The following is a 22,541-nucleotide window of genomic DNA, read 5'->3' on the forward strand; positions in this document are numbered from 1 at the left end:
GCTTTGGTATAAGGGACACGCCAAATTGGCGACTTTTTTTCCGGCGATAAGTTGCCATCGTTGGCGCGTTCTGGTTTGTTGTTGTTCTGCTGGGTTGTCGTTGTTCCAGAATGTTCGTAGAATTCTGCCAGTCGGTGGCGCTGACTGTTGTTTTTCCGTGTTCTTAGCGTCCTAGCGCGTCTTTCAAACGGGTTTTACTGCCATTTTCAAACTGGTTTTCTCTTTTTCTCATTCTATCCTCTCTCTTTTTTTCTTCCAAATGACGTCACTTGATAGCCGCGGCGTTTTGAAAAACCGTTGGGATAGTTCTTCATATTTTCTCTTCCTTCCGTATATATGATGTAGTGTGTGTGTCGGATTAATTGGAATTATTTTGGACATCTTTTCCCTCAGGTTGTACCTTTAATATTTTCCAATATTTATTCTTTTCTACATGCAGGATGCCCGTGCATCCTTTTTATTTTATTTAATTATTTTATACCGTTGATTATTTATAAGAACCCGGATTCTCGGAAAGAGAGTCCGGGTTTTAATTTATAATAAATAGAATATTTTTATTTATACAACATGCAGGACCGTTGATTATTTATAAGAACCCGGATTCTCGGAAAGAGAGTCCGGGTTTTAATTTATAATACATAGAATATTTTTATTTATACAGCAGGACCGTTATTTATTCACAACGGTCCGGGTTTTATTTAAACCCCGATTTCATTTTTTTTTAATCCAGTTTTATTTTTTAAATACTCCACAGCTTATTTTTGTTTATGCCATTTGTTTTTACTGTTTTCTATGCTGGCGACTTTTTTTTTCTGGCGCACGTAGTGTCTGGCGGCTTTTTCTCGGGCCGTCTGACATATTTGGCGCCGGGAAAAAAAAGTCGCCGAAAATCGCCAACCTGTCCCTTATACCAAAGCTGTTCCAAATCCAAATTTCATCGATACCTCGGAGATGCTATATCCCATCTCTTGCGCACCTGACTATAACCCCACGTTCAAACTCACTTAAATCTCGATAACCTGTCATTGTAGCAGCAGTAACCGATCTAACACCTATGCCAGACACTTGTTGTGTTATATAGGCGTTGCCGACCGCAGCGCCGTACTCTGATTGGTTCCCATATCTCTTTATTTGCATACGCATGCCTGTACCAGTTTTTTTGGCTCTTCAGTTTATATACGAAATGCTTCAAACATATTTCCTACAAAAAATTAACAACCACACAAAAAAGTGAATCATTCAGTAATGACACCCACTTCATCTATGAAATATCACTGAGCAATAACAATTTATAAATGCTGGGCTCTCCATTGGATGAAATTAGGAGCCTAAACTGCAACATTATTGTCAATGTATATTTTATAACTTAATTGCAAATTCAAATGTTTATTTACGTATTTAATGTCTGTGTTGAAATAATTTACCTTTTCTATTTCTCGGTCCCTTTGTATCCTCTTCGCTGAACTCACTCTATGAGGGAAATCTGTTTTGGGAAGGAACACCGTGTTTTTGTACGAGATGCTCGAAGCGAAACAACAACACGAATAATACAAGTAACTCGATAAAACTTTGCGGCAATTTGAATTAGCGGTAACATTGCAGAAAGGAAACATGTTTACATCGTGGTGTTGCCATCTGTGTCGTAGTAGTATTGATAAATGGCAAGTAATTCTATAGGGGATGGTCATAGTAGCCAAAAGCCCTGTATAATTAGTATTTTAAGTAATTCTATGCCAAGTAAAAACTTCCAAGACTAATAAAATTTTTCTTGAAAACGTGGCAATTTTTGTATAAATTAAAACCAGGCAAAGTTTCTTCTTCAAAGTTCTAAAGCGGTGTTTGCAATAACTAGTCGAATGGAGTTAAATTTAGATTCAAAATTTACGGATGTTTTTTTTTTCTCTTCAAACTTCTAAGAAAAGTGTTTGTTAAAACGAGATTTTCGCTGCAACGGTATTCGTTAAAACGGGATTTGACTGTAATATTTTCAAAAAAAAAAAAACAAGGGGAAAATAAATACTCTATAGATTTTTTCTTATTACTTTTATATATTCCGTCCGCATAATTCCATAACTACTCCGAAAAGAAGGGGGGAGAACACCACCTCTTTTTCTTTCGCTATTAAACTTTAAATAAAAGCTGACTCCGCCCACTGGTAGTTGATCGACAACTTGGGCAGATGGGAAACATGTTTGACTGTATTGCCGAAATAAGAGGGTTTTAAGGAGCCGAGACATTTCGTGATTGCCGAAATAAAGTGCGTCAATACGAAATATCTCGTTATTGACACTTCAAGGGATAACGATTACGACAAGATATCTCATCCAAACACAAATGGAAGAAATTCAATCCAGCTCTCCCTATTTGTTTACTTATCATCGCGAAGTTTCATTGTAACCCTTTGAACAGAAGTTTTTCTTCCTAAGTATTTCTCCGTCCCCACAACATGTAATATCATTCTGGTTTATATTTATGAGAGCAAGAAAGAAATGTAGGGTGCGAAAGTTAAATCTACTGCACTATAATTTTTTCCCTTTCCATTTTTAATATGCAAACGAGTTTTTTGAGTTTTATCGCGATACCTCAAACACAGATCATTCAAATTTGTTGCCCAGAACCTGTACGTGAAGGGGGTTACATATAATCTGCACCTCTTTTATAAATATTTGCAATTTATATTTGAATACATTATATTCGGTAATATATAAAGATATAAACATATATTTCGGTGAGCTAACGTTAATATAGAATTTTATTTCTTTTGTTTAAGCCAACCATCTGGACAAACGGCTGACAACACTCAAAACTGAATTATAAGTTGAAAACTAAAAAAAAAAATTTTTAAACCGATGATATAAAAATGATTCTTGTTCATTTTGTTCATAACTTTTGATGCACGAAAGTTTAACAATGCTCATAAAGAATATATATATATATTTTTGAAATTAATTTTTCGACTCTCTAGCTGAAATCAATGCTCAGCCAGAATAGAACAATTTTACTTATATATATGGTATTTTAAAAGAATTTATTTTTCGTAAGCAGTTCCAGGGCCTAAGCCTCTTCCCCCCCCCCCCAATTATAAATTAAAAATCTTGCATTTGTGTATTAATAAAAACCAGAGCTGTAGCCAAAGAAATTTTGTTCAGAATGTGACAAGTATTTTTTTTAGAGGGAATAGTACAATGGACTAGCGACTCCAGTATAACGTTGTTAATCGTTTTCTTATACTCAGGATCTTTTTTTTCAAGTATTTTATTTTTTTTACATTTGGGTCACATTAGCACGCTACTGATATGATTCTGTCTGCACGTGAGGAAACTTGGAGAAAAATAGAGCAATGAGAGAGAGGAAAGCAACAATGGGACGTTGGGGAGGGGGGTCAGTACCCAGACTCTGGGTTTTTACTCTTTTTCCATTCAAAATTACTGTGAGGGCTCCAGGCAACACAGTAATTTTTTATTTCAAGTTGTGGCACTGAAAAAAGCTAACCCTCTTTCAAAAAAAAACAAAAAAAAAACACAAAAATTATATTTAAATATTTATACTTAGTTTAGTAGAATATGCCATAGTCAGATGACAATAATATGATTTTCCTTGTCTTCCATCACTTCTTGTGCCCTATCTTTCTGCCACGGTCAACCACAATCAATGGAAGAACCTATCAGAAATTCAGAGCTTATTCTGAATGGAAGGCTAGGCTTGAGTAGTAATCACTAGACTGCCAAGCAATCACAGGACAGATCAAACATAATTTAACTTTCCGAGTTGGTTATACATGTGCATTAGAATGAAAGGAAGAAAAAAGAAAGTCAAAATGTTTTTTTATCTTGGTTCCAAATACGTTGCAGGAATGCCTCAACAGCAGCATGGCCCTCCGGCAAAGTACACTCGTGTCCATAAATTAAGGATAATTCCAGCTCCGGCAAATAAAGGTTCAGAAACAAAACAAACGTTACTTATTCATAAAGCCCATTTATTAAACAAAAGATGAAGAACATAAACGATGGTGTATGTACGATACCATTCATAAAAACTACGATTTTTGCTCCCTGGAGCAATTGTAAAAATATCTCCTTTACAAAAACTTACTATTACATGGTTGGTATGATGGTTAATACATTGTATGTCTCCCATGCGATGAAATACAGTCCGTACAACGCCTAGGCATGCTGAGTATCAAATTATCGATCTGATCTTGGGGAAGATCACTCCACTCAGCAAGCAATGCTCTCCGAAGTTCCGGTACACATGTAGGAGGTGGTTGACGGGCTGCAACTCGTCGGTCAAGCATGCCCCACTCATGCTGTATCGGATTCAAGTCAGGTGAGAATGCTGGCCATTCCATACGGGTTATATCCTCAGATTCAAGGCATTCGTTTACGATATTTGCTCAGTGAGAACGGGCGTTGTCATCCATAAACACAAATTCTGCGCCCATGGCACCCCTACACAAACGTACATGTTGTTCCAGAATGATGTCCCGATAAATTTGGGCTTTCATGGTTCCGGTTTGAACATGCAGATCTGTTCTGGAACCCAGTATAATTCCACCCTAAACGAGCAATGCTGCACCACCGTAACGGTGTCGTTCAATGATGTTGTCTTGGTGGTAACGGGTACCTGGCGTTCTCCATATGAAAGTCCGATGTGAATCAGACTGCAAGCTAAACCTGGACTCGTCGGAAAACATCACACAAGCCCACTGTGACGATGTCCACATTGCATGTTCTCTACTCCAGGCTAATCACTGCCGACAGTGAGTTGCTGTGAGCGAACACATCTGACAGGTCTGCGAGCATATAGACCAATACCTCGCAAACGTCTGTACACAGTTTGCCTTGAAACTGGTACCCGTGGCTGCAGATAGCTGATGAGACAGGTCGGATGCTGTGCTCCGTCTGCTTCTTTTGGCAGTTACTGCCAAATACCGGTCTTCATTCGGCGTTGTAACTCGGGGGGGACCTGTACTGTAACGTCTACTGACATTTCCGTTATCTTGGAGTCGTTGTCAAAGCCTAGAGATGACACTTTGGGCAATTCCAAGTTCCTCGGATACTTCCATCTGAGTACGCCCACATTCCAGGCGGTCGATAATTCTACCACGTAAAAAATCATCCACATCCGTCCTCTGTATCATAACTATTCGCTTATGGCACTGAGCGCCTTACAGAACTCTTGTGAACAATTTCACTTCTTTGCCACCATTCCTTATATACCCCCCTCTTACACTCTCGTCATTGTGACGTACTATCGGCATCATCTGGTGGCTTCCTGAAATTTGCATATCATTCTTGCAGATGTGTGTGATAATTCTACAGGTGAAATTTTTACTTTAGATTTCGATTTCCGTGTGATTCTGAATTACCCTTAATTTATGGACATGAGTGTAAAATACCTGTCTATCTATTTATCGTTACCATGAGATTCCCCTGTGTCATCCCCCAGGCCACGATGACCCATGCATTAAGACAGCTCTGAATGTGTTTAGATTCTGAATTAACAGAGCCCGATATCTGAAAATAAAAACTAGTTGTTTGATTGTTTCATTCAATGCTAAGACAATCATTTTTACTACCTTTTTTAGTGTTTATCAGCATCACCTTTTTCGTTGTACTTTCTAAAAAATTACTGCTTTTGTGTTTTGCATGATTCATGCATTTTCAGTCAAATTCTTACAACAGAAAATATGCAGTGGTACCTTGAGTAATTTAAATTAGGGGCATAAAATTCTTGCTATAATTGCCAGCAAACATTCAATTTAAAATCCACAAGCATATAAGACAAAGCTTATAGGATACATAAATGACAGTTTGGCTACTTTGACTAATTCAGATGTATACTATTATGCTAGTGATTTCTATACAAGTATTAATACTGATGGATGAAATTGATAAAAAGCTGGCTTTGAGTCAATACAAGTTTACGAAATCAATAAAATTTAAAAGTTGAGGCATCACTGTATGTGGAAAGAATGACCATGAAGAGAACTTTCACTATACTGCATTATACACGATTATTCTTTACAGAATTACTGGATTGAGTTTTGGATTTTATTGATGCAAGGATCTATGAGGTCATGCTGCACCATTTTTTTTACAGAACATACATATATCAATAATTTGATTTTTGGAACAAACTATCAAATTGAACATTTTGATGAAGCTCAAAGCAAAAAAAAAGTAATGATTCTTTCATCATATTGAATACTAGTTTTGTTTTTTCTTCCAATAGGTTATTGTATATCATTAGAATTTTGGGCCAAAAGGCAGTATTGTCTTAAAGCATGGGCTCTAGAAGGCCTCACGGTTATCAGATTTGGTACCGATTTTTGAGAGTAAGTATATAAACTGGTAGGCTGGTGATCTTAGCCCAATAGAGGACCTCAAATGTCTCTTGCCCATGGGTCCATGATGCTCTTGAGATAGCCTTGCCAGCTGGTCTCAAAAATGTGTTGAAAAAGTCAGAAGTTGCTCCTGCTACTTCTTAGAAAATAAAAATGTGTGTCTGCAAGGTAATAAACTTATATAATATTGGCATTCAAAGAAATGGAACCAAAAAGAAAGTATATTTTAAATGCACGCATCTATTTTTAATCACATTTTTTTCACCAGCACACGACCCAAAAATTTTTCGCTAATATTGAAATTAACCATACATCAATTGCCAGCCATACAAAAATAGCATATACATTAATAATTAAAAACAGAAAAATAAGCTGTAAAATTTCATACTCGTTCATACACACACAGTGACAATACTACACAAACATAAAACTTCATTTTATACACCCAATAATAATAATGAAGAACATAGAAATTGAGAAGGGGGAAAAAATGCACGAAGATTCACATTATTAAATAATAAAGAAAAAAACAGCGCTTTGTACTTTTTTTCCCATAATGCACCTCAAAGAAAGAGAGATAGGGGGAAAACAAAATCGCCCAGTTTTAACAGCTAATGTTTTTCTCAACAACAACTCGACATTAAAAACTTTTTTCTTCTCATAGTCAACAAATTCAACTTTTCAATATAATATTTTTTCTGGCAGTCAATTACATTAAATTCAAACAATTTACAACTAACAGTGTAGAAACATGCAACATTACACCAACACGTTTTTAAAAAAAAATAACAGTAAATAGTATTTTTTTTCCCCTCATATGAGAATTCATATATTAATGCGATTTATGGCTGGAACTGCTTTGCAAATGGCTTGAAGTACTTGTTTCTTCTTGCTGTTCAATCTAAGAAAACAAAACAAAATGAATGAAAATTAGGTTTCCCTTTTACAAGGCTTCTTATTATAGAAATTTTTAATTACTGGACCACAGGCAAGATTGCAGTACTGTATCTTATGATCAGGTTTTTTTGAGGCAGTAATTTAATGAATTTTTAGATTAAAGGACTGTCATGTGTTTAGCACTAGAATGACGAATGTGGTCAAAGTGACCACAAAGCTACTTTGACATGCAATTACACTCAAGAAGTTAATTTCAGGTTATTGAAATTTCATGAATTTTCTCATCTTCTTGAGACTTTCCCAGAATAAAAATGTTTAAAATTTTTTGTGCTAAGTTGCAAAATGAAGTTCTACCTAAAATGACGGTAGAAGTCATTTTGTACTGATATGATTACAAAAACAATCCTGAAATGGACTGTTTTATTATGTGAACATAAATATAGGAAGAATAAATATTTTATCATATTGTTTGCCAGTTTTTCAGTACATATTCTGCCCCATTCAAAGCTGCAACCATGAAAAAGCTCGTTGATATATTGTCACCTTATAATCAAAACTGTATACATCAATTTTTTTCCGAAAATGACTTTTGACAGTTTTTGATTGAGAACATCAGATCTCACCTATTACAACTTTTGAAAAAAAAAAAAAAATCAGCAATGATCTGCTCTCTATAGAGAAAAGAAATATGAATTCCCTTTTGTGTGTTATTCAATGGAATGCCCCATCCTTTTCTTGCTCTTCCTGTAAAGTGAAAATTTTTTGATGTACAAGGTTTTCGTTATAAGGTGACAATAAGTTGTTCATCAGTATGGTATTTCTATGAACTTTGTTGTTTTTATTGTATTTGTATACACATGCTTGAAGTAAATATGACAGATCCTCGAATTTTTGTGTTATGTAAGTATTGTGTTGTGGTGTACCTGCTCTATGTGGAGAGACTTATTCAAATGGGAGACTTTTTTGATCATGGGGGTGGGGGAAGGTGTTTCATTACTGCAACCTATAGTATACAGCACATATTTGATGAAATATATTATGTCAGTCAATTACTCACATTTCGAGGGGAGAATAAATCCATCCATTTAGTTATAGCTCACAAAGTAAAATACATGAAAACTTGATGTAATTACTCAGTGAAACAAAAAAACATCGTTATAGAGGGATTGTCATTTTATAAAGAGGCAGCAGCTTAATATTAGACTATAGGCATTTCCAAACAAGACTAAAAATATTGTCGCAGAGGGGATTTATCATTATATCAAGTATTGTTATAACGAGGTTTCACTGTACATCAAAAAATGTGATGCATGTCGCAGAACAATCAGTACTGCTACAGAACAATCTGAAGAATTTCAAGAAAAGAAAAAACATTTCTGTATAGAAAATGTTAGATTTTTTGCTGTAGAACATTTTAGTCAACTAAGGGCTCATGGCAAAAGGTTCTATTTTGGCGAAAAATGCTTATAGGTTACCCACAGACACATCATTTTAACTAGTTAAAACTGTTATCACACAGATGTATCAGTGGATATTCAATGTTGCTAACGTTTCAATAAGATGTTTGCTAACTTAGCCAAATGCCCACCTTTTATTATAAAATACTCTCACTCTATATTTTTATAATTGTAAAAACTGTTATAGAGCAAAAAAAAAACAGCAAAGAAAAAAAAATCTATGATAATACATAGAGATACAATAAAATCAATATGATCATACCTGCAATGCAAATTCCCTAACATATCATAAAACATTTTTGGAAATATTAATAGGCACATATTTCATAATAAGAGGCTAGAAGTGACTTTATTAATGTTTAAAGAGTTTCTAAACCAACATTGTGTATGAACATAATAAAACATAGCATGTCACCTTTTCAGTTAGAATTATTTTTTTTTAAATCACAAAGCGAAAGGGGGAAAAAAACTAGAAACAGAACTCACTTCATTCTCACTCTCGCTATCAGAGTCAGATGGCGTCTCCCATCTCTCTGTTGTATTTTGTCTGAGGAAATCGAAGATGCTAAATTGCGTTTGCTGACGATTAGTTTTATACAAAGTCCATGCCACTTGGATCGGAGTATGGCCGGCATAGTTCTTCACACTGACGTTGGCAAGGCATTTAGAAACGAGGATTTTGACTAGCTCCAAATTCATATTCTCCACCGCATAGTGCAAAGCCGTTTTGCCACTTTTCCCTTCCTGCCACAGAAAAAAATAATTTTGGAAATTTCAGAATGACATGTGGCATATAGTGATGAGACATTTTTTCTAAAAAGCAAAAAGAGAGACCCGTGCCAAAAAAACGAGACATAAACTATCAAAATGGCACACTAAGAGCATGTTCAAGACTGAACAAGCATACCTTGTCATTCACATCAGCACCATGATCATACAAGCATTCTAGAACCTTTTTGAAGCCTCCCATTGCAGCCAAATGAATACTCGTTTGACCTGTGACAATGATACATAATAATTAATACAGAAACTGAAAAACTACGGGAAAAGTTGAAAATTTGATATGAATAGAATCCAAATTCAAAGGAATACACACCATCATAGTTCTTCATGTTTATCAGATGAGAGAGGTCATTGTATTCCAAGTACAAGTCATACAAACAATGGCAATCCCGAATCTCTTCAGCGGTCAAAGGCTCTAAGATGGATCGAACACAATCTAAATCTCCGTTTCTAGACGAAATATGGAGCGATGTATTCCCGTGGTGGTCTTGGATGTCCAAAGTAGCTCCGGCAGCAACTAGCCTCCTCACTATATGTGATTTGCCCATTAATGTGCTCAAATGTAGAGGAGTCTAAAAAAATTTAAACATAGTCAAATTTTAAGTATTTTAAAAAACATGTTTATCCTTTCTTAAAAACATGTTTTTCCCCCCTAAACACAAATAAACATGAAAACACAAAAACACATTAAAAACAAATATACTTTAATTTAACTGCCCGATGCCAGGTGCATATGCGGGATCAATTTGGGGGTGGGAGCACAAGGAATCTCTTCCATGAAATTTTGTTACTAGCCTTCATAAAGTATTTAAATTAACAGAAATTGATCGAAATACTACTACATACAATACTATAGCTGCCAACTATGGAGAATAAGAATTAGAGAGGTTTTCCCGCTGATCCAAATTCTTTAATATATATATATTAAAAAATTTGGAAAGTAAACTTTGTTCATAAACATCACATTTTTGCAAAGAGGAATAAATCCCTATAAAAGTTTGCTAAAATTAAGGATAAATTCCCCTATATTTTTTTCCCAAAAAACTCCTTTTATATATATATATATATATAAAAGGAGTTTAAAAAAACCCAAAAAAGTTACCCAAAAAAGTCCTTTTATATATATATATATATATATATAAAAGGAGTTTTTGGGAAAAAAATATAGGGGAATTTATCATTAATTTTGGCAAAATTTTATAGGGATTTATTTCTCTTTGCAAAAATGTGATGTTTATGCAACCGAATACCTCGGGTCACCAATCATCACCAACCAGTAGGTCAAGTTTTTGCTGTACCTTCATTACTATTCCCAAATAAAATCCCACAATGAAAAAAAAATCATCTGGCTTGAAACTGGACATATGGTTAAAGCAGCTACAGGTCATCTCGCTAATTTTGGGTATCAAAAGGCCAAATTGATGCAGGCTGAGTGCGAATTTTGTCTTCCCCCCCCCCTAATTTTTTTTTGTGTGATTTGATGCAGTAGAGGAAATTTACATCGTGCTTGTGACATCATTTTAAGGATTAAAAATGAAAGAAAGCATCTTTTCGATGTAAATTTTTTTGGAATAAGTTTTTTCTTCCAAAAAAGTAGGATTTTTTTTTTTTTTTTTACAATCGTGGTTGAGATTCAGGAGACACAAGAATTTTTTGGGACTATGAGTTACATGTTTTTACCAACTAATCTTCTGGCCCAAAACAATATAATACTGCTTTAAATGTCTTTCTCATTGACGAATCATTTTTCATGTCCATACAGGTTTGTAAAAAAAAGCACCAACTGCTAAGGTAGTTTCGTTCAATATGTTTTGATTTCTTTACATTTTTTTTTACTGTATGTGGTGGAACGAGCCCCCTATGCACTCTCATAGAGTTTCACTAAATGAATGCTTGTGACAATTTGTGCTTCTACGTTTGCTACCACTATTCTGATGTGTTGACTTCTGAACAGGAAAAATGCAGCCAAGTCTTACTTAGCCAGTGTGCTCTAGGTAGAATTACCAGGTGTCATTTTCAGTGTCATTTTAAGTGTTCAGTACTTTTCACAGGTTTTGGAAATTGTTTTTCCTGCTTCTTTCTAGAAGAAAATTTTAAAAATTGCTTTCCGCTAGAAAGAAGCACATCGAAAATAAATAAACACCCCAAAGGAGAGCTTACAGCATTAAGGCTATGAAAGCTTTCAGAAATGCCAAAAAAATATAACAGAAGACAATGTTATGGGCTATGGAACTAACTATATGAGACAAATAAAAAAAAGGGTGAAGGGAATGAATGCTCTAAATGGAATCATATGATTACACTTGTTGTTCCCATAAGAATAACTATCCAAACTCCTTCTTGAAAAAAAATAGATTAGAAATTTTTCTTTCCTGATCAAGGTACAATATAGTGATTTCGTCCTTTAAGAGGCACATTATGTCTGGATATATCATTGGTGAGTTTTAATACTGTGTGTGTTTGGTGTCACGAATGTTCAGCGGGTGCTTCTCTCTAACTTCCAATTTTGGCAGTTAGAAATCAGAAATGTGTGTTGTAGGTCTGCCACAACGAAACAGCAGCAAAATTTGTTTAAAAGGGATAGCCTGCATGTATATAATGATTAAGATTCATTAAACAAAGAATGATAAAAGAAAAACAGCAAAAAACCAATACCTGGCACAAATCATTGCATATATCTAAGAAATCCGGATGAGGTGCATGCCGTATCAATGGGAAGATGACATCCGATCTTGCTTCAATAACAGCAAGATGAAGTATCCTGTCGAAAATGACATAAACAAACATTAACATGTGTTAGCACATAAAATAAAATGAAAATTTTCAAACAACACATAAATATCACATCTTATTTCACAGAGAAAGCTTTCAATATGCAATATAATAAAGTCATACTCATCATATGAAACAAAAAGGTAGCAAGGCAATGTACAGTAGTCTTGATTTTGACGCATAGGACTAAGTTCTGCCGTCCTCCCATTCTAGTCTAATTTTCTTGACTGCGTATTTCTCACATTTGCCGCCCTGAGCTATAGCCAACTTATGCCCCCCCCCCCCCTTGCCTTCTGTTAATCACTTTTTTGGTCATTCAGTATTGGTCTGGTCCCTCACTCTCTAAGTCACTCTTTTGGTGACCCTTATACTCACACACTCTCAGGATAATTCTTTTGGTCATTTGCATGCTAGCACATGCTCTATAGAGGTCGCTCTTTTAATTATTCACCAACCTAGTCTTCTTTTGATCACACTCATGCTCTCATACCCTCTAGGTCAGTTTTTGATTGCTCCTCACTGACCTGCTACCTAGCTCTCTAGGTGGTCACTCATATGCTTGAAAACTCTTTAGATCGCTTACTGACCTGGTCTCTTGCTCTCTAGGTCATTCTTTTGTTCACACATATGCTTGCTAAATCACTTGTTTGGTCTCCTACTGACCTAGTCTTTCACCACTCTACGCAGATGCGGAGTCCGGCCCATATTAACCATTATGCTTAGCACACATGTACTTAGAGCATCACAAAACTAGCAAACTGTATTTATCTGAATTTGGGGGGGGGGGGGGGGAGCACCAACATCACTCAAATGCTTTTGGCTTCCAAATATCTGGCCCTATATGCGGTGTTATGATTTTACCACCTGTGCATAACACAAATTCTGTCACCCTTCTAGCAGGGTTGGCAGGTTTTTGACACATGGCAGTTTTTGACAGTTTAAAATGTCAAATCAAAATCCTCAAATATTGCTTTTCGATATAAAAATTCCCATTGGAAATGCACACGTTAATTGCATGTAATGTTTAAAGTGACTATGTTATACAAAGAATAAATATTTAATATGATTCTAAAACAATTTTCTATTCTTGACAAAATTATTTTGGACAATATATGTTTTATTTTCTTATAAAATTTGAATAAAGCATAACATGAACATTGAAGGCAAAACTGTGGAACGATTTGACATTCTTTGATTCAAGATGATTCTTGACCTTCCAAAATTTCTTCAACTGCTTATATATGTGTGCATTGATATAAACTGTCTGCTGTACTCTTTTTACAACAGATAAGTGTTTAAAAAAGTTTATTACATCATTTATATAATGTTTATTTGTTATTATTAAATTATTCGGATAACCACTGATACTTTAAACGATACTCTTATTGTGCATAACATTGAAATATATCTAGCGATCAAAATACTAAATTGTAGGACTAAAATGTCATTTAATTTGGCAATGCTAGCTTGATATGGTACATTTACTAGCATTTATAATGTAATGGTTTTCCAATTGAAGCTGTATTTAAACGTGCAAAAAAAATGCTTTGGGTATCAAGTCTTGTCATCTCTGCTTTGGTTGAAAATACTCTTTAAAGCTCTGTAAATTTATACACCCTGATCTAAGAAATTTTTAGGTGAAAATAAATGAGTTTAATTAGTGCATTAACAGATGCTGCGTGAGAATTTTTATATGGAATAAAATTTTGGGCAGATCACAAAATTTAAAATATCAAAATAGATATTTTTCCTCAGTAATTACCATTCTGAATGTAAAACCCTTTAACCTAAATAAAAGTAAGTGTTTTGTTACTTAACATATCTTTCAAGTTAACAAAAACTATTTGACAATAAAATTTTGATAGTTTCAATACCGAGTTAGTTTCTGGGGTCAAAAACCTAACCCTGATGCCCTATCATACATATTTTGAATAAGCAGCTCGAATCCACTTAACAAATTGAACACAGGTAACGAGTAGCTTAGATAAATAAACCATAAAATTATATTTTATATGTTCTAGGCTCTTATGTTGAAGAATTCGAAATTGCAAATTATAATTAATATTTTTTTAATTATTGTAATAAATTAATGTTTAAAAATAAAACATTGTATAATATGCAAAAAAGTAAGTTTTTCATCATGTTGTAACCTATTGTGTTCAAAATATTATCAAAAGGCATTCATTTAGGTTTTTTATGGTTTTCGACAGGTTAAACCTGTTTTTGATGCTTGTCATGTCGTTTTTTGACGTCAAAAACCCAACCCTACCTTTTAGCTTTCTTGACCACTCATTCCTCAAATTTGCAGACCGTTTGAACTTGCTGCTCTGTGATACATAGCCCCCCCCCCCCACTTCTCCTCCCCATAAATATGCCTCTGATGCCAATATACTCTATCTTCTAATCAAACCATTCACCAAATTTTATATAGAATAAAAACACTTACGTATCGCCATCCTTATCTTGGCTGTAGATGTCTTGCCACAAGAGCGTTGAATCACTTTTCTGCGCTTCAGCAACCACAGGAGATTTCTTGCCTTTTAAATCATCATCCTTTTTGACGCAGATATCACTTTCAGATGACAGAGGAGAAAAAACATCCGAACCCAAACCGCTGTCGAATACCATACTGTGCTCTTTCCTCAAACTTTTGTGCGCCTCAGATGAAAAGTCGTGCGAATGTTTGCTCGTTGAAATTTTACCAGAGTCTATGTCGCCGGATTTATATCCCATGTCTGTCCCGGAATCGAAACCTATTGAACTGTCTGAGGATTTTCTATCTTCTAAACCTTTGAAACCTCTTTTCTGCTTCAGGTCAAGATCTTGGGAAAACTTCTTGGTAGACTTTGAAAGATCCATTGCTACTGTGATAATTCAACCTTCTTAATGCTGTAATTCGGTCTTTCCTCTGAATAAAAGAAACAAATAAAAAATTAATAATGGAATAATCAGGAAGAAGCTTTATGAAGCTTGAATGTAAATGCATTATACCAGTTTAGCATATTGCGGAGCCTAACGTTCAAGAACATAGATAGCAAAGAGTCAAGGATTATCTGAGAATTGATTTAAAAAGGGAATAAAAGAGCTGAACAACCAAAATTTGACTGAAATGAAAAGTATTTATTTGTTCTTGAAATGTTATTTTCATATTGTATTAGACTAATTTTGTTCTGCAAAATTCGTTAATACAGGGTGTTTATAGTTAAATTTGGTGTGTTCTCTACAGCTTTAACTACCAATCATAAAGCTATTTTATTTGGGATCATTCAAGTATTACCTCAATATCAAAGGGGAGTTTCGGATTTGCTGACAAGGAAGGGGGGGGGGGTGGGGTTTGAAGGTTTCTTATGTCATCAACCACCTTTTTTGAAGATATGAAATATTCTAAGCTGCTGACAAGGGGAGGGTCAGTGTTTTGCTGATGGGGGTGGGGGGTCAAAAATGGCTAAAAAATCTGCTGACTTGAATGGCCCCTTTGGAATATGTATACATCAAAACATTGGAAATATCTGGATCAAGAGACAGGAAAGAAACAGAGCAAAAACATCTCAGTAGCAACAGTTGCCATTAGAGGATGTTTCCCATAAGTGCAATGTTTTTTGCACATGTGACCAAACTACTAAAGCTTCACACCAGGATAATTACCTAACAAGTGGTTAAGGCTGTAACACTTTGATTACACACTCTTTAGGCTTATATTGAAACTTTTAAGAAACAGTAGACCATAATCCAGCATTTTTATAGACTGCCAGACATGGGCGGAGATACGGGAGGGGGGACATTGCCCCCTCAGCATCAAAGGTGGAGTCGACTGATTTAATGTATATAAGAATTGACATCATCATCGTTTGCCCCCCAGCAATAATGACCGTGCCCCCCCCCCCAGACCTCCAAGTCTATCTCCGCCTATGCTGCCAGACTTTTATGTGAGGGGGAGGGGTCATGGCTGAAACACGTGCTAACCTACACACAGAATTTTCACAACACTAGTTGAGAAGGGGTTGGCAATTTAGGAAAATATTTGGGTAGGATGCAGTTTAGGCACAAGCAAAATTTTATAGGCACCAAGCATGCTCTCCCCCCAACAACATTGATTAAAAATAGTGCATTCTTTGACTTTTACGTGCCAAAAAGGGATTATACAATAGCTGTTCCCCTTAGGGACTACTTTAACATAATTTCAGAAAATTTTGTGGTCTTGAGACTGATTCAGTTATCAAACATAAAAAAAATATTAGGTGTCAATTTTTTAAAATCAAAATGCCAATCTGCAATTTGTTCCTGCCTTGCAGTTAAAGGCTGATATCAGTGCACAAAACTTCATTGAAAAGCAGAGATACTAGGGCTGTAACGTGCCTTTTAGAGACCCCTGAAGTCCAGACAAGACCCGGACTCTGTCCCTTGAGGGATATAAGCCATTTACCGTATTGGGTTGGGTCCCGCTGGAGAGATTCTAGAGGCCCCCCCTAAATAAAATGAGAAAAAATTCTGCAATATAAATGTACATTATTTGTGAGGTCCCCTTCTGCTTGGAGTTTTGGTTGCCCCAGCCTAGTTACAGCCCTGATCGATACTTTCTACTAATATGAATAGTTGAAGCATAAAAGTGGTAAAGTACGTGCCAAAAGGAAAAATATTGGGAAAACGAAAAAAAAAAACCCCTGAAGCACTTTTCACATTGACAACATTATTGCATCACTTTAACGTAAAAATTCATTTTTTGACAGCATTTCGATCACTATTCCGACATTGCTTTTACAAGGGGACACCAGTATCGATTGGTAAGGGACAATTCGAGGTTATGGTGTCACATGGAATTTTTCTCTAATAGGGTTGTTAATAAATGGAATAGCTTACCCCCGGAGGTAGTAAATTGTAACACAATTGACACATTTAAAAATAAATACGATAAACATGTTGGGGTAAATCGAGAAGCTATCCATACTTAGAATAAGACAACCATAAATACATTATGGGCATTGTATAGTATTTTATAAATGTGTATATATTGTTTATAATTTTTTGATTGGTTTTTAATTGCTGTATTTTTGACATCCATATTTGTTATGGGCATCTTTTTCTCAGCTACCTTGTCGGGCATTTTGCCTGTTGTGACGCTGTATTTGTATAATACAAAAATTATAAGGCAAGTACCCAAAATAATATTAAATACACAAAACTTCACTGAAATGCTGTCGATACTTTCTACTAATGCTAATAATTATTCTCAGGAATCAATTCGACTAAAAAAAAGGTATATCTTTAATTGTTTATAATCATCAAAATTGTTTCCGAGATACAGCACCAGCCAAGTATTTTCTTTGTTTAAAACTCATTAAGTAACACTTCATTTCAAATAAAAATTCAATTATTAAATAAATCTAGAATAGCTTTTTATAAGAAAATTGTACTTTACATAGTTTGAAACCGATTTAAATGTGAGTAGAGTGAAGAGTTTATAAAAAATTGTTATAATAGATTCAAAAAAGAAAGTGATGAGAGAGAGATGTTAACAACCCTTTAAGGTCAAAACCATTTCACACACATAAAAAACAAAATATGCATTTAAATGTACTTACAAAATCAAGCATCCATTGTTTATTTACTTTTAATGTATTCAGTGAATTTCTAAAATAATTAATTAAAAGCTCTGAATTTATTATGTAAAAGGAATTGAGATCTTTCAGTGGGATCAGCCCGCGAATAAAGACCAGGAAATGTACAAATAACTGAACTGCGGCGTGATAAGAATTGGGAAAAACCCAAAACAATCGCAATCTCTTCTTCTTCTTCTTCTTCTTCAATTATACAGGGCTTTATGCCTTCGGGCCATCCCCTGTTAGAGAAAGAAACTTCCACAAGAGCATAGAATATGTTATAAAAATGTACTAACGAAAGAGCTTTCAACAATCACAGAACACATAGAAATTTCAGCAATTTCCATTCTTCCTTCTTCTTCAGAAGGGTATGAAAAAAAGAAAAAAAAAAAAAACACAAACCAGACGAAACAAACGCAGATGGAGATGTTATATGAGATGGAGAAGAAGTCTTCAGGCTTAGGGGACGATGCTAAGCCGCTTTAAAATGATATGATGACATGGAGTCCCTGGATGAGTGTGTGGTAACAAAAAATGAAACCAAACAACCAAGGTAGAAAAGGACAAAAAACCAAACGAGAGAAAGAAAGAGGGGGAGAGAAAAAAAACAAGAAATAAAAACTCAAGAAAATCGTTGACTAAGGGTAACAAACCTCTCAAAGCAACAGATAATGTTCTCAGGTCTGCCTGAACAGAACTCGGACCAACACCTAACTGGTGGAGAAAGAGAATTAAAAGTTGAGAACCGAACCTGGGAGAACCTAATACAAGAAAACAAAAAGTGAGAGGAAGTTTCAGGAATCTTGCATTGTAGACAGAGAGGGTTAGCCATTTTCTTAATACGATGTAGGTATTCGTTCAAGGGAGCTCTATTGCAAATAAGTTTGTAAAATAAACATTCCAACCTTCTATTCGAAAACAAAGGGGAGAAGTTCTGGCAGCAGTTATAGAAGGAGCTAAACTCAGGAATAGATAAGAAAAGAGCATTGCGAATATTTTCCTTGAAGTGGCGATAGTAAAGAGAACGAATGTCCTCTACATAAAGGCTAGAAGGTAGAAGATCAACAGTAGTAGAAGCTACAGTACGAACATGATTGTCAATAGTTTCATTAATGGCAATGCCCGAATGACTTGGGACCCAGATTAGTGATATGCTGTTAACCAAAGAACTAGTATGAACCAGTTGAGCATACAGTAGGTGAGTCACCGTAGATGAATGAATAGAGAAATTGTCGAGAGCCATGATGACTGATTTGGAATCCGTAAATATGAATATTGAAGAATTAGACGATTGAATGAAGGATCTAAGACCTAAAGTAATAGCAAGGGCCTCCGCAGTGAAAACTGAGGAGTCTTTATTAATGAACCAAGACTTGATAACTTTTGTAACCAAACAGAAAGCTCCACAAACCACTTGAGATGATTTAGACGCATCCGTAGCAATTACATGAGCATTCAGCGGCAGAGACTCAATGTACTCTTGGAATATTGTTTGATAAGGGATGGTAGACTTAGTTTTTTGAAAGTTAAGACCCTCCGATATGAAATAGATATTTGAGGGTATCCACGGCCAAAAAGAATAAATTGGACGCAGCATGGACCTGTGGGAAAAACCAATGGTATTATTGAACTGTGATATTTTCCTAGCCAAAGATGGCGAGAGGCGACAAAAACCCGAATCTATATGGTTAGAGTGACCCTGCGTGGGAGAGGCTGTGGCAGAAATACAAGATAACCCAATCCTGAAGAGAATGGAATCCTGAAAGGAGGGTAGGGCGAGAATGGTTCTGAGTTTATCTATGCGAGTTGACGTAGGGAGGCCTAAGATAGATCTCATCGAGGAGTTATAGATTGTGTTTATCTTGGTGAGAGAAGATTTGGCTGCATTAAACCAGGCCACAGCTCCGTAACCAATGGTACCTCCAATGATGCTCATTAGCACAGGTTTGAGGAACTTGCAAGGAATATTTCTTGATGAGTGAGAGATGGAGCGACAAATGTTTAAATATAGAGTGCCCTTAGAACGCAGAGATGATAATTGTTTTTTCCAGGTGAGAGTACAATCCAGATGAACACCCAGAACTTTCAAGTACGGATCAAACGGAATGGATTCGCCATTAATGTTGAAAGAAGGAAAGTATGGAGGTCGTCTCCGTGAAAAAATAGAAAAACGAGATTTGGATAGAGAGATGCACAATCCACTATTTTCAGCCCATCTGAGAATGTTAGGCAAGGTGTTCATCAATCTGAACTCAGCATACTTCCCATCTAACGCATTCATCTGAAGGAAAATATCATCAGCATACATAAAAAACTTAATGTCAGAATTAATATATGAGGTTATATCTAATGTGAACAGGGTGAAAAGTACTGGGGAGAGGGTAGAACCCTGTAAAAGACCGCAGTTGGGAGCAAAGGCACCAGATATGGAACCCCTCCAATGAATGACATGTTTACGGTTCGAGAGATAATTAAAGAGCCAAGTTAAAAATTTACCATGAAAGCCCAAGCGGGCTAATTTGGCAATGAGCAAATCATGCCTCACAGAATCATAAGCAGCTCTCAAATCTAGAGCAATAATGTAGCTAGTATAGCCCCTTTGGAGGGCATATGAAATAGAGGACACCATATCTCTCATGCAAATCTCAGCACCAGTTTTTGGTCGAAAACCATAAAAATTTTTTGGAAAGAGCTCAAATCGTAATGCAATCCAGGTGATCCTAAAAAGAATGATTCTCTCAAAGATTTTGCTAATAGTGTTTATAAGGGTCAGAGGACGAAAGTTCTTCGGATCAGTAGTTGGTTTTCCTGACTTTGGAATAAAAATAATACGTCCTTCTTTAAAAGACGGCGGCACCAGCGATGAAGACCAAAGGGTATTAAAAGCATTCAGAAATTCAATCCCCTTATTTGGAAGGAGTTTGTACACCTTCAATGGAACACCATCTGGACCAGGGGTAGTTGAACGACCAGAACAAATGGCTCTACGAATTTCCGTGGGAGTGAACGGTGCATCCATCTGAGCCTGGAACTCACGAGGAGGACCATAAAAAGTAACGGTTTGAGATCGGCCAGGTGAAGAGAAGTGGTAAAATTTTAAAAGTTGGATCTGTACGAGAGGCTCGACATAACTATTATTAGCAATCTTGAAAATATGCCGGGAATCATCCCAAGTTTTCGCCACGATATAACGGTGTCTACGCAAGACAGAAAAGAGAACTGAGGGCTGAGTAAAAGGATGAAGTTCTTGAGCCAGAGTCTTCAATCGTAGAATGCGAAGGTGGCGACGAAAAACCGAAGCTAATTTTTTATATTTAATCCAGTTGGCCTGAGAGGGCACACGGCGAAATAAGCGGAAAGCCCGTTTTTTTTCGATAAGAGCAATACGCCCTTCTTTATCCAACTTAAGCCAAGGTTGTTTCTTCCGGTACACAGAGTACCTAGCTGAGTTAACAATGGAAACAACATGATTGTAGATACTGTCGAAATCGTTAGTAGCGGGGATGACAGAGAGACCTGCCATTACTGCTGACCATTTAATGTAACGGAATTCCTGAGATATGAATTGTTTATTCAAAGAGACGGAAATTTTAATTGGCAAATGATCACTATTGAATAAGGATTCACAGGGAGTCCAGATAATATATCTATAAAGACCTGGACTACAGAAACATAAGTCGATATAAGATTGTGAGTCCTTGCTATAAAAGGTGGGGCAAAATGGAGGAACTAGACAAAGGTTATGATTAAGATACCAATTAAATAACATAGTACCTGCAGGAGATACAATATGTCCTCCCCAGTTTGGATGATGACTGTTGGAATCTCCGATTATGATGAAATTCCCAGAGATGTATGAGAAAATATTGTCAATAGCAGCGATATTGAAAACACCTGGAGGACGATAAAAATTTACAACATACATAGAAAAATTATTTAGAAAAACTTGAACAATCATAATTTCAAAAAAGGGGTCCGAAATTTTCCATATCAAAGATGAGGAAAGAGATGAATTTACCGCGGTCACTAAACCACCACCTGGGAGAAGTCGATCATTTCTAAAAATCTGAAAACCAGCAAGAAAAAAATGGTCCTTCGGTTCCAGAAAAGTCTCCTGTAAACATAACATATCATAGTTTAAACAAAAATTTCTGATAAAGGTTGACTTGGACTTGATGCCTCGGACATTCCATTGAAGAACTCTAAAATTCATATTATTCATAGTATTTTTTTTTTTTGGAAAGGATTAACTAGAAAAATATATTGAACTGAAGAGAGGGAAAAAGCATCAAATTCACAGAAAAAAAAAAACAAAAAAAACAACACTTATTTTTGGGAGAGAAAAAGGAAATATCAAGCGAGAAAAACACAATAGGAAAGGGAGGGGAAAAAAAATCAAACGAAGCTCGATTTGATCACAAAAATAAGAATACTGAACTCTTGTCAGCTCTAAATGAGGTAAAGAAAAACCATTATCAAACTCGATAACAGAGAGAAAGGAAAAAAGATCAAAACGAGGAACAAACTTTAAACGAGAGGGGAAAAAAAAGGGGGGGGGAGACAAAAATGAAATTAAGTGAAAAACTAGGTTCCAACATTTGAGGCCAAGTCATTTTTCAGTCTCTTAGCTAATCGTCTTTGTTTAACCCTTTCCGCAGGAGAAGTATAGAATTTATTCGATTCAGGATC

General features: G+C 35.7%; 2 protein-coding genes across 4 annotated transcripts in view; both read right to left on the reverse strand.

Annotated features, from left to right (window-relative positions):
• IleRS-m (Isoleucyl-tRNA synthetase, mitochondrial) overlaps window positions 1–1,636 on the reverse strand; it is an 81,256-nt gene extending 79,620 nt beyond the window's left edge. For all 3 annotated transcript variants that reach the window (XR_016192681.1, XM_089232115.1, XM_089232116.1), the window contains exon 1: window positions 1,425–1,636. Coding sequence is in view for 2 of the 3 variants with exons in the window: in XM_089232115.1 (XP_089088241.1) it covers window positions 1,425–1,613 (189 nt within the window). In the remaining variant the exon portion in view is untranslated. The remainder of the gene's footprint in view (window positions 1–1,424) is intronic.
• A 4,930-nt stretch (window positions 1,637–6,566) lies between these two features.
• Window positions 6,567–18,036, reverse strand: LOC149085728 (NF-kappa-B inhibitor cactus-like). The gene is made up of 7 exons (XM_089232120.1): window positions 17,835–18,036; window positions 14,702–15,163; window positions 12,139–12,244; window positions 9,797–10,055; window positions 9,608–9,696; window positions 9,187–9,444; window positions 6,567–7,247 (listed from the first exon to the last, which is right to left on the reverse strand). The coding sequence occupies exons 2-7, from the start codon at window positions 15,112–15,114 to the stop codon at window positions 7,179–7,181; spliced, it is 1,194 nt and encodes a 397-aa protein (XP_089088246.1). The 5' UTR covers window positions 15,115–15,163; window positions 17,835–18,036; the 3' UTR covers window positions 6,567–7,178.
• Window positions 18,037–22,541: the final 4,505 nt, after the last annotated feature.

This window comes from Pholcus phalangioides, unplaced genomic scaffold, assembly GCF_987345545.1.
Source record: "Pholcus phalangioides strain wild (caught in Gottingen) unplaced genomic scaffold, Ppha-v1.0 ptg000005l_1, whole genome shotgun sequence".
NCBI lineage: Eukaryota > Metazoa > Arthropoda > Arachnida > Araneae > Pholcidae > Pholcus > Pholcus phalangioides.

Excerpts from the sequence above, each read along its gene's own strand:
- LOC149085728 (XM_089232120.1), bottom strand. The coding sequence starts at position 15,114 with ATGGATCTTTCAAAGTCTACCAAGAAGTTTTCCCAAGATCTTGACCTG. Across the intron at positions 10,056-12,138 it reads TATGCAATGATTTGTGCCAG|ACTCCTCTACATTTGAGCAC; the intron begins GTATTGGTTTTT and ends AAATTTTTTTAG. Across the intron at positions 9,445-9,607 it reads GTGCTGATGTGAATGACAAG|GAAGGGAAAAGTGGCAAAAC; the intron begins GTATGCTTGTTC and ends TTTCTGTGGCAG.